The sequence below is a fragment of the Carassius auratus genome, chromosome 4 (genome assembly GCF_003368295.1).
Source record: "Carassius auratus strain Wakin chromosome 4, ASM336829v1, whole genome shotgun sequence".
NCBI classification, from domain to species: domain Eukaryota; kingdom Metazoa; phylum Chordata; class Actinopteri; order Cypriniformes; family Cyprinidae; genus Carassius; species Carassius auratus.
Window position 1 is genome coordinate 22829976 of NC_039246.1, and position 13571 is coordinate 22843546.

General features: G+C 37.7%; 1 protein-coding gene across 1 annotated transcript in view; it reads right to left on the minus strand.

Moving 5' to 3' along the window:
• LOC113062885 (staphylococcal nuclease domain-containing protein 1-like) overlaps positions 1 to 13571 on the minus strand; it is a 150717-nt gene that overhangs the window by 88989 nt on the left and 48157 nt on the right. Inside the window, exon 16 of the mRNA XM_026232948.1 lies at positions 7854 to 7963. Within this exon, the coding sequence (XP_026088733.1) occupies positions 7854 to 7963 (110 nt within the window). The remainder of the gene's footprint in view (positions 1 to 7853; positions 7964 to 13571) is intronic.

A 13571-nucleotide genomic window follows, 5' to 3' on the forward strand; every position in this document is an offset into this window, starting at 1 on the left:
CTAGTAAATTTCAGTATAGCTTACAAAGAAAAAGCAAGTAATTATACGTTAAAAACTTCACAACAGCTCAAATTCTAAAATCGTACAGCAAATATACACTGAAAAGGAACAACCACTTCCATCAAAAGGTGGGAAAACTTCTTGTTAGAGTTCTTGTGACGGAGGACCATGCTACGTGGAGCTTTATGCCATTCAGCCTCTTCATCCAGCAAACACACAGACAACGGTGAGTGCTTCTTTTGCAACAGGGGCCTCTGAGAAAGCCACCAGTGTCTCATTTGCATGGCCAGCAGCCTTAGGACACCGCTCCCTCCATGGAAAGGGTAATGACAGCATTTTAATTTGCTTCTATTTTAGCAGGGAAAAAAAAATAGCTGGGAGGCTAATTGTGTGCACAATGCATTGAGTTTAGGCTCAGTGGAGGTCTGTGTGCCCTCTGCAGGAAACATTCACCTCATCTCACACTCACGTGAGCACTGCTATGAAGCTACATTTCCAGATCAGGGGGCTCAGAAATGCAGGTACATGGAAAGAGATGTTATTCAACATACAATCATACAAGCAAGTATTCATAAGATGAATCTGCATTTTCTCACACAGACTGCATAGAGATTAACATCATATTTTAGTAAATTTATGGTCCTCTGTAATATAAATAAATGGATATACAGTACAAAATCTCGATCTGATTACTGCAAAACGGTGTTATTTTTTTTACGTAAAAGAAAAAAAAACGTATTAATTAAAAGAGCTAAAATTACAAAAAAATTCTTTTTCAGTAAAAAAGCAACTTACAGAAAATTTTTTTACAAATAAATGAAAATAATAATTTTAAACAAATTCTAAAAAGGAAATATATTTGAATAATAATAACGACAAAAGCACAAATTACAAAAGGTTAACCTAAACTGAAAATAAGCTAATTCAATATTAGTTTTATGACCGTAGAAAAATACTAAAATGACAGTGTCACAAATTACAGCAAAAAACATGCTATTCAGAGAACATGAGAAAAATAAAATAAAAAACATAAAAAATGATTAGCAAAGTGCAAAGGAAAAAAAAAGTGAGAACTGGTAAGCAAGACTAAGCTTTATCATTACAGTCCTCAAATCGAAAGACGACAAAATGTCACCCTCACAAGGGGGTCAGAGTGAGAGAGAGAGAGACAGAGCGAGAGAGAAGGGATTTCACACAGCAGAGAGCCAAGAGTGAACATCTTTTCCTTTCAGTCTCTCTTTCTCTCCATCCAGTCACTTAGCAACAAACTAGCAACATGAAAAACCCTGCAAGCTCCTTGTACAGTGAACACTGAGCCATGCACGAACAGACAAACAAAAGCAAGAATAAGGAATAAGTGAGAGAGGGAGGGGGAAAAGGGGGGCAAAGGACAAATGAACAAAATGGGTACTTAAAAATGGCACACCGGGGAAGAGATCTTCTTACATAGCACTGGCTAGGTTTCCATCCACCTATTTTGATGCGCATTTTTGATCGCATAAAAAAATAAATAAAAAAACCCTGGATGGAAATGCCACGACGCACAAATTCTACAAATGTGCATAAAAAAAAGAAAAGAAAAACCTATACCCACAAATGAGCAGAATAAACTTTTTAATATGATAAGGAAAAATGACTAATGGAAACTACTAAAACTATGATGGAAACACATTTACAGAATAAATTCCACTATGAGCATTGAAAGTCATGTGACTTTGCGCTATGAGACGCGATAACCTGACTAACCAGCAGAGTGATCTTGTTCCAGTACCTATATGTTGTTTTGGTCGTTCTGAAATGCCTGAGCAAAGTCTGTCAAAGTATTTCAGTATAAGTACGGTCTTTGCACAACTGCGTTTCCAAACAGCAGGCATCCACCTCAATGACCACATTGTTTGTGTTATGTCTGCTCTCACTGAGGCGCAAGTAATTTATTACATATGAAAATTATTATATTCAGTGGCTTCTACTTAGTGATATTTAGTGACAGTTTATCAGGAAGTGATGATTGTTCTCTTCGACTGCTTTATTCGCAAATGTTTTATGCGGTATTCCAGTTTTGTGCACAAGTTAAATTTGCATGTTTAGATGGAAACCCTGCCACGGAGACAGATTTACAGAAAGATATGAGGGAGAGAAACAAAAAGATTCAAAGAAAAGCTCATAAAAGCTTTCTCTCAAATAAGAAAAAGAAAAGACAAGACAAGAAAAGTTTAACAGCATAATTGGCAAAGAGCAGAAGAAACAACTACAGATTGAAGATATTAGCCTGAAGTGCAGAGAACACCCTGGGATCAACATATTCACTCTTACAAACCATCAATAAACTCCCCTCTATTCTGGCACCATCCCCTTGATTCAGCTTCAAAGATCCTTGATATAAGTTTCAAAGAAAATAAATATTCAGGTGCACTATAGAAAACCTTTTATCTAAAAAAAATGGTAGTCATATGAAATACATTTATGTGCACTAAAAATGCTGGGTTAAATCTGGACAAACCCAGCAACTGGATTACCAAAAGGTTTTGTTAAAAAAAAAAATTAACCCAATCTTCTGGGTAGTAACCCAACAGCTGGGTCAAAACAACCCAACTGGGTTGTATTTAACCCAGCATTTTTTTTTTTAGAGTGTGGTATTTTCATTCTGCATTTTTGTCCAACTGGAGCTTGACAGCAGAAATCTATTTCATCAAGTTTAACAGAAAAGGTAAAATAAAAACCTGCTAATAAATTACCTTCACATATGCAGTGAAAAAAAAACATCAATAACCATCATAATTAAAATGATACCACATACATTTTTGTTTGTTTTAAGTTTATAATTCTCTTTTTTGTTATCAATAAATGTACATTAGTGTTCCGTGCTACATTTGTGTTATTTCAGTGAACCACCTGCATTATTATTTTATTTATTTAAGTGTCAAGGTTATTTTAAGGTCATTTAAGGCTTTAGATTTTATATCCATACCCTTTTTAAGGGTTTACACAAACTCTGCTGCACATACAGATTGTTGTTAACATTATACAGTAAAGTCAAAATATACAGGCACCAAAATGCCATCTCATAATTCCAGGACTACAATATTTTATATATAAATAAATAAATAAATAAATAAATAAATAAATAATATATATATATATATATATATATATATATGGCTTAATACTTTAAACAGAGCAAGTAGCAACCAAAAATTTTTTTGTGCAGAAAGAGCTAAGATGGAAATGACTATGGTCATGTTTGTTGTCAAATTGGTTTCTCATATAGCTAGGCTGCAAGGAAACAGGATCAATGATCTTGACATATAAAATAAAATGCAGATAGAGAGAGTGAGAAATGCTCAAGAAAACTAGATCATTACTCTGCTCGTGTGATAGCTGAACAACAGTAACTGCAGCTCTTCACTATTACTAATACATATGATACTGTGATATCAGATCAGTGAGTTCAGAGACCTTTTAATATTTGCTTTCAGATTCAATTTTTACCTCATTTAAAATCCGGCTCAAGCCTAAAAGCTTGGACAGGGCTGAAATCACTTTCAAAAGCTGCATGTATTAATCTAAAAATAAAGTGCCTTTACAAAAGACTTGTCTTTGTCAAACCTTGGCTGGAAAAGCAGCTCAAGAAGAAATGAGAATCATACAGTAGAACCAAATTGATAAGTACGGAGACAAATCTCATGCTTATGAACTCAGTTCCAGCACATTAATACTTCAAAAATCATGTCCGCAGGACAAGCAGAACAAAAATCGGAAATATTTGCCATGCTTCAAATATGCATGAACGGCAACATTGGGTTGAAATTAGACGCCACTGGCAGAGTTTATGACATGTGCTACAGTTTGAGCATGTGTGTGGTGAGGAGAAATCTCTAATGTGACTCTTCCACAGCAGCTCTCCCAGAGGAACTCAGCCGCCCAGAGTGTGTCCTGCCTGTCAAACACACCATTAATTATTCAGCGAGAGAGAGAGAGAGATTGTGGGCTACACTGATCAGCAACACAGAACCAATTAGAGATAGCGAGAGAGATGTAGAGATGGAAATAAAGATAATCTTAAGTAATGATGTTGGGATGTGCTGCTTATGTAATAGCAGAACTCCATGGTGCTGCTCGCCCATGCAAAACTCGCCAACACCATGTGGGTTGCATGGGTGGTTGCCAGAGTGTTGCTATGCGATTGCTTACAGGCATATGTCAAAAAGGTCCACAACAAAGCCTCTTTAGAGTTGCACCAGCCATTTGCTAACCTTAATTAAATTAGAATGTAGAAGTTTACACTAAGTGCCAAGTTTTATTTCCCACATTCTGAATAAATGGTGCAAAGCAAGACTTGGCTAGAAGGTCGTAAGCTCTCTGAAATGTGTAGATATTAGGGTTGTAATGGTACATGTATTCGTACCGAAAATATTATAATAATAAAACAACAACAATGTTGACTTAAGATTCATTTACTTCAGAACTATGAAGTTTTAACCTGTCTACAGCTAGTCCAGTCAGGTAATATATGACTTGGGACTTATGAGCATGGGAAAACGAAATGTTTGAACATAGAAAGTGAATCACACAGAGACTTAAATCACTCAAGTGGTAAAGATAGTAAGCCATCTCACAGACCCGGTGTATAAGCGAGACTAAATACACGGAGACACACTCAGACTGAGACACTACGGGGGTGTATGTGTGTAAGACGTAGCGGTTTTGAACAAAAAGGTCATTTGTTGAGTTTGGACGATCTGTGAGAGGCAGCTGGGGTGGCACGCATGAGGATGAGTCATGACGGTGTCCGAGCAGCTCTCTCTCTCTCCAAGCTGCCACGCTTGAGTTTATGCATGTGCTGCCATCAACAGTCCTCTTTCCCATCACTTTACTGCATGAATGAACACACACACACACACACACACCACCTCTGCCCTACTCCATTAAAGCAAGAGATGGACAGGAAGCGAAAGGAAAAACTAAATAGATCATCTCTTATCAAGTTCAACAAAAAAGAAAATGTATCTCTACACATACACAGTATATGAGTGTGTTCTGCAGTACACTCACACACTCTGCATATGTGGCGCTGTCCTAAAACTCTAATTGGCCAAGAAGTTTTCACATCATCCAATCTTCCCATTTGTGGTAAAACCAAAAAAGTTACTTTTACAATAAAATGCATTCAATTGTGTAGAGGACACTTCGACTAACAGACTAACTCTGAACCTGGCATCCAAATGCGACCGCATGACCCAACCTGACCAGCACTGTAAACATTTAAGACCCAAACCTGAAACAGTCTTCACAAATCACATGGGCGGTAGGACCATTCTAATGCCACAGTATTAACAGTTATATATTATGGTAAGAGTTCTGCTGGAATTTTTATGTGAATAACCATGTGGTAATGCCTATTCCTTATTAATTCAGTTAATTTAATATAATTTAATTCCTCTTTTTTTTTATAGAGGAACTGGATGGATGCAAAGCAAAGGGCAAGATTATTCATTAAAATCTCCAAATCAAGTCTGACATTCGTTTTTATAACCGCTTCACATTACATTCCAAACAAAATTAAAACACTACAATTAATATGATATAATACCCACATATATATTCTGAGGCATGAAAAGTACAGCAATGCTGAAACTGTTGGATATATACAGTACACACTGTCACAACATTATCAGTCTCATGCTGTCATGTTGGGATCTTAGGTCGGGTAGCAGGATACTCCTCTTGTCTTTATTTTCCAACTTTAAGAGCTTGAAACTGGCTGAATTTGATTCATTTCTATATTAATTCAACTACATCAAAGCACAAACACTCACAGATGCTTTCACTCTTTCTGTAGCAGCTTGCTATGTGTGCTTTAGGAAATCCAAAGCCTACAGTCTTAATTCCACTCGGTGGAAACCTCCAAAGCAGGAGATGTGTGTGGAGGAAACATGCAGACTCTCATTCCAGTTTAATTATGTGCTTCAGATCATGAGGGATTAGAGCCAGATTGAGAGAGGAACAACTTTTAGGATGCAGCTGAAAGTGGGCAATACAAACACACCGTCCTTCCACTGCGCAGACAGATGCATGTATGGAGAGCGGGACAAAAATAAATAAAGTGAAGGACAAACAAAAGCGCTGATGTTCTACACACTGCTTCACACAAAGCCTGAAATATTGTGCAGACTAATCTGTTTTGTTATTTGGATGCAAGTTTGATTTTTAATCATTTGGCATCCAGATATATCACCGCAGTGTCCAATTTATTTATTTTTTTCATAGAATGATGAAATTTGGCACACATTTTGATGAGAACATCTGTTTGATCATTTTATTGAATGCATCACACTTGATGTTTCCTGCACCATTTGTCCAATAAATTTAAATATTTCACTTTAGCAGATAATTTAGTTTTTTTTTGTTTGTTTTACTTATCTTTCTCTTTTCATCTTTCTCTAAATTAAAAAAAAAAAATTTTTTAATATAGAATACATTTTTCTATACATATTTTAAATATATCACATTCTAAACTATTAGGATTCACTGCAGAATGTTCTTTGTGATGACACCCTAATAAAACATACCTTAATATAACTTTGAATATAAACGTTTGCCTTACGAAAATCTGAAAAATATATGGTAATCATAATTTAAGAACTACTAGATATGCTTATATTCATTACATTGTTAAAATAAATTATAATAATGTTAATGCTTAAATTAGCCTTGAGTATATAGCACACAAATGTTTGCAGGTGCATCATCTACTAGTGTTGGGTGATATGTTCATTTTTCAGATCGTCATATCGTCAGCACGTGAGAGCGACGATACACGATATTATCATGCATAGGTGGAGCAAGAGAGGGACTCTTTGTTCTTGTCATAGCAGAATTATGTGGTGTTTTAAACCGTGCAGGTGCGCTAGAGAGAGCCTATGGAATCACCAATCAAAAAATATATACTTCCAAACATACTGATAATTATAATAGGATGCCTAATAAAAATAAAAATATTATAATTTAATACATTAATAGGAGAATGAGCCTAATATCGTCTTGACTGTCGACAGAGACATCGGTTATCGTCGATATCTCTGACTATCATCGATACACGATACTATCATCTATCCGCACAACCCTATCATCTACCATCCATGAAGAGGGACTGGCACTCTGACAAACAAATGAGACTTCACACTTTTTGAGTGGATCACAGCCTACTCTTTTCCTCAAGAATATCTGTTTCCCATAACTGGCAAGACTTTGTTTCACTGTGGGCGATGGAGGTCATTAGGACTTTTTTATTTCCCCTGCTTCATGTCGCTTTTGTAATTCTCAGCAGTAGGTTCCTGTGTCCAGTCTCTCTGTAAAGTGCAGGTTAAAGTTAGGCTCTTAAAAAAAGCTCCTCTCATTAAGCCCGACTGCACCGCCAACCTCTTTCACACAACATTAATGGAAACCGCACCGGTACCGCGTCAAACACCCTGAGGAAAAGGTAAGAATAGTGTGCAATCTTGTGATTTCCTCATAAAATGTCTGATCCATCACATCTGCGGTTTCTCAATTTGGACATGTAATTTCTGTGACCATTATTCATAGAGTAACTGAAACATCCAGACAGCCATTCTCTGAATAGAAGACAGAAAAAAGGCAAGTGTGCTTGAGTATCTCAACTGAAGCAAGACAGCAGTAAAGAGATGGACCAAAAAGAAAACGGGCAGATAGTTGTCACAAAATGACCGGCGAGACCAAACATCACAGGCACTGTCATGTCAACTACAGAAATGGAAAGTCTAGAAACAGCTTGTGAAGACTGAAATGACAGAAACAGACTCTAAATGACAGGAGCAGATATGAAGGGGCCTTACCTCTCTTTGAAGAACCAGCTCTTTGGTGAAGATTGTGGCTTCCTCACTGTACGGCTCTGCCACCTGCATCCCACCTGGCATGTTTCGAGACCCTCGGGGACACTCGATGCCTGCACACACAAACATAGTAGACGTCGGTCACATCTATATTAATGAGCTCTTTAAATCCTCACGGTTTTCTTTGGTTTAATTATTAAACAACTTAATTGTGGAACATTAAAACATTAAATTGTTCCAATTATATTCAATATACTAACAGCAAATGTAAAAAAAAGTATGCTTTTGTTCATGACCGACTACAGTTAATCAAACATATGAATAAAAAAATGTCTAAATATTACACTTTTTATTTTAGAAAATAAAATGTATAGCTCCATTGACTGGAGAGTGAATAAATGTGATGCTAAATCTGTAAAATTGCTTCTGCAGACCTTTCTCTCACAACGCTCATTGAAAATGATTGACACAATGTTCTATTATTAATACGCAAAAAATCTGAACCAAGCACAGAAGAACAGACCGTGGCTTTGCTTATTAGCCTTACACATCAATATAATTGATCATGTAATTCTACACTGAATGAACTGTATGGCAAAAATGCACTCACAAATGTGCATATTAAGATTTGGTACAAAAGGTCATCGCTCGTTATCATATCAGAATTTCTCCCCACCTCACAAAAAAATAAATAAACATTAGTAGCCAGTCTGCATTATCCAGCTCTGAAAAAAAAGAAAAAAAAAAGAAAACTCAATTATCTGGCATTTGTCAGTAAATAGTTCCAAAATTAGCATTTATATTGCTCCGGGCATCCGATCCACTCAAAGGCAGAACACGATTTCTGACAGTAACAGGAGTGTTTTTTCGGGAGACGGACATTTGTAAACTGGTTGAGGAGCAGAGAAGAGCGACACCGCTTGAGAAACAAATCTGTCTCTTGGTCTCAAGTGAGCGGATCAGAATGCTGGTCTTAAAAGCAAAGACCTGTCTTAAAAATTCCACCTTGACAGGCTCTTCGTCAAATAACAACTTTATCTGCTTTCAATAATACCGGCTTATCAAGCCTTGAGCTATTTGTAAAAAAATCAGTTTATACAGAGATCTGCGCATAAACATTATCTACTGAGCGGCTGCTATAGCCACTCATCAAAACAGCATTCAGAAAATGAGAGCAGCTGATGAAATTGCAGCCTTAGGAGAAATATTTGAAAGCTTATTTGTAAAAAAGATCCAAGGTTATGATACAGATGTCTCAAATTTTTTCTTCTGTTTCCGCCGAGCTTTCAATGAAAGGAGCTGCGCGTGTAAGTGATTTTCTCTTGAACAGACGTAATGACTTCTAACAGTCAGCGCCTCCTTCCGTGCCCCTGAAAGATGGCGTTTCACCGCAGGGCACAGGGCTTCAATACGCACACTGAACAAAACACAGCAGTTCAACCCGTTGAACCCCGACTTCCTCAATTAGAAACAAATTGTTAGCCTTGCTGATTCAGAGATGTCACATGGCGAGCACAGACGACCATTTCAAGGACATTTTTGTTAGGATTTTTGTTTGGCATGCGTTACGTGATGAAAATATTTACTCAGACCAAAGAACTACATTGACAAGATGGGGGCGGGAGGATATAGTGCAATTTGGTGTGAACCTGTTTCAGGATCAGTCTGTACCAATTAAGCTGACTGTGATCATTTCCGGCAGTGAGAAATCTGATCCTAGACTAGGTGTCAAAGCAAAAACATTTTTAACATTAAACCATGGGTCTCCAAAATCATCCTGTCGATTGCTGTGGTGCAAAAAACTGACGTTTTAACAATTATCATTATAATTCTTAGCATGTATTTGTGCACTCAAAACAGCAGGCTATTTCTTTGAAAGTATGAAGTGAATGGTAATTATGTTCTACATTGTGCCCACATTTGGTCACAGATAGGCTAGGAAGTCAACTATCTGGTGGTAACTTATTGAATGCATTCATAAACAGAACATCTTGAGAAAACCCAAGATATACACATGCACCCAAATCCTAACCATCCATTTGAGCACAAATCGTGTCAAATCTCCCCCATGTGCCAAAAGATGGAGAGGTATAATAATAATGTCTGAAAGGGCACATGGTTAAAACCAGCCTATCTCCAATAACATACAGAATCTCAACTGTATATTCCTAAAATAACTGCTGTAAATGACACATGGCTGCAGCGTTTCAGTATCCGAGACCCATTCTGACAGGTCCATCTTTTACGCAGGAAGAGACAACGATTTTTTGAGATGAAACCTTTTCTTTTCAGGCTACCTTTCAAATATTCACACCTAGGTTATGAGTGTTTTGTCAGTGTGATATTTTCTGACAATCTCTCCTGATCTAATATACAGTAAAACATCAAATTACATCATAACTTGTTCCCTGTATCCATCACACATGCACAGCGAGGGGAACATCCGGAACATTCTGTTACAGAAGACGCTGCTGGCTGCTCCCGTGGAGGGAGAGAAGGAAAATGAAGAGAAGACAAGAAGAGATTTAAAAGAGGACAGCTGAAGACAGGAACACTGTCTAATAACTTCAAGTGAAGTCGTAATAAAGGTCTGACAGTAGTAGGCAGCTGTCTGTGAGCGTCTGCAGAGGGGCTTTTGACTGCAGGGATTTTTTGCACCGAAAGAATTCACACTGAGAATGGCTCAAATCTTCATTCCCTGCTGCTATGGCTTATGCACATTTTTGAAGCCAGGATCATAAACGTAGTGCTATTGGTTGATTGGTTTTGAACATACTTGAAGGGGGAGGGGCGATGATCTTTGGCCAGTAATTAATCAATACCCCAGTAAATGTATTTTTTTTTTTTTTATCTTTTATTTTACCATTTATTTATTTTTTTTTTATAGCATTTCGTTTTTTTTTTTTTTAAATCCCTGGAATGCTTTCAAACTATGAATTCCTTAAAAAGTAAACCCCTTCAGGCAAAAGGTTCTTCGAAAAAGCTCAGACTGGTGCCATGCAGCAGCAGGAGCAGCAGCCAAGAACCAGCACGAATCTTACAAATGTCAATTTTTTTTCTTTTTTATTTACAGATGAGTCAACTATAAAGTGGAGAAAACAGATCAAAAGTAACAGCAAAACTAAAATTTGCTGAGAGCATCTTTAACTGCAGTCTACATGCAACCACTCCAAACACTCATGACTTCATACATGAAGAAATGGCGGTGCTGTTATCTCTGTATCCATCTATGAAAATATAGATGCATGACTGAAGCCAGCCAAGGCCGGACCGTAAACGCAGAAGCTTTGGCACTAAAGACAAAAGAAACCCAGAAAATAAAAATGCGGCGCTCCGTATAAAAGCACTCCGAGGCCTTCAACTTCCCTAGTGGAGTCAGAACAGCTCATGTTAGTAATACAAAAAAAATATCGTTCCACTTTTCCTCAAGAGAATCACCAACAAAGTGCAGCACTCAGACAAGACACTCTCTCGCCTGAAAACAGATGACACGCTATCAGAGTAAGCTATATGCTCTGTAACGTGATGTACAGCGTGATGTCCTGGATCACTGCGGCTCCTTTCCGACAGGGTCACTCTTCATCATGACATTAAAATTAATGTAGTCGCCATCATCGCTGCCAAAACAATGTGACAGTACTAGAGCTTTAAATAATTAATAATAAATTGTTTGCATCTGAGAATTGTGTGTGAGACAGATGAGAGGGAGAGCGAGAGAGAGAGAGAGAGAGAGAGAGATCCTGTCTCTTCAAATGGAAATGTCTCTGGACTTATATAACCAAGCACAGTTTAGAGTTCGGAAACCAATTCATCACTATGCTCACCCACATGAGAGGGAGAGAGGGGAGGCATTGTGTTTTTGAATTTTTATTTTAGGAAAGATGTCTTATGCTGTCTAAGGTTGCATTTATTTGATCAAAATACAGTACAACACAAATAATGTGAAATATTACCATTTAAAATAACTGCTTTCTTTGATACACTATATCTGTAGTCTATTCCAATTATGGCCAAGCTGAATTTTCATTTTTTTTAATGCACACATACTGACCACTAGGCCTTGGCTTTGGAATGAGAAAAGTCTCAAAATAAGCTGAACTAAAGGTCATTTAAAAAGGAAAAAGCCCTTCGATGTGTCACACTCCAAATGCCTTAACAGGAAATGTGTCAATACACACACACAAAAAATAACCTGAATTCAAATTCTCTTCTCTAAAACTCCTTGACAAAGAGCACCTTTCTTCTCCACACGTTCCACATCTGCTTGAGGAGTTAGTAGAGCACCGAACACTCTCCATCTATGAAAAGATGCAGGACTGAGGCCATCCGAGGCCAGATCTTAAAAGTAGGAGCTTGGGCACAGAAGACAGAGGACACCCACAATGTAGTGCCGATGCATTTGAGGACAATAAGTGAACTGAAGAACTGAAAAGAGTTGTGTGCTGGACTAAAACTGGAATACCCTGACAGAGCACCATGGCTCGGTGAGTCTAAGCACATACAAGGCTTGACATGAGACCAATTTCTCAAAACATTCAAAGCACAAAACGCCACCATGTATCCAACTTACAAGTACACAAACACGACCGCGAGTTGGCCTTCTCCGGAGCACCTGAGCAGCTCATCAAAGTTACATCAGGACCAGAGACGCCCTGAAGATCACCCCCTGCCGATGCCCCGTCTCACATACACCTCTGTTGAAACAGCACTTTGATGTCTGCTTCAAACCACTCCTCCCTCTTTTATTCCAAGTGAAGATGACCGTCTTTCCCTCTTTCATGCTTTCTTTTGCTCTTTATAGTGAGGCAGGAAGGAAGGACACTGTTAGGGGGCGGGGGGGGGGGGCACTATGTTCTATAAATCAAACAAGTGAACTTTCCTTCTGATCGGTGCTCAGGAGGGCAAGGAGAAGAGGAAAGCACACCCAGTAAGAGTTTTAAAATGTGAAGTGTTTTAATATGCCTTCCTTTAGAGAAGGTTAATGACCCTAGACTGAAGAGGAGGGCCTCTTTATTCTAGACAGAGATGGATTTAACGCCACTCAATTTCAAGAGATGATGAAACTAAACATTTATTTTTAAGATGAGACCTTTGAAAACTAATTCTAATTATATACACTATTACACTATCATAGATTTTTTTCTCCCCAGAAGTCTACTTAAGTTTATTGGTTAATTGGACCAAACCGGTCATTATTTAGTTTTATACAATGTGTTTACATTTCTAATCATTTTTGTAGGCCATATTCATTTAATCTTTCAATTAAATGAAAAAAAAAAGAGTTGCAGTATGTTCACAAAGAGTACATTAACTCTTACTCCTAATTTTTGTCAGAAAAATTAGGTTGTCTTTTATTCAACGAATGGTTAAATACATAAGAAATGTCTAATATTAATACATTTTAAAATCACTCCCAAAAGTTTTGCACATGATACTTAAGCAACATGTCAGGGCTTCTTCAACATATGTTGAAGTGCCTCGACACTGCAAGCTGCGATGATATCGCTCATCCTGTAGGAAAAGATGCATTTAAACAGGAAAGAAAGCGGGAAAAAAAGCAAGCAATGAAGCATTTGTGCCCTTTTAATGTGGTAACCTTTGCTGGCGCGCCTGTGGGTGGAGAGGCTTTTACCATAGCAACACTAACAGGGAACTGTGTGCTGTAATGGAGGGTTGAGTGACAGGAAGCACGCCGGTCTCTCTCTCCTTCTATTTCATCTT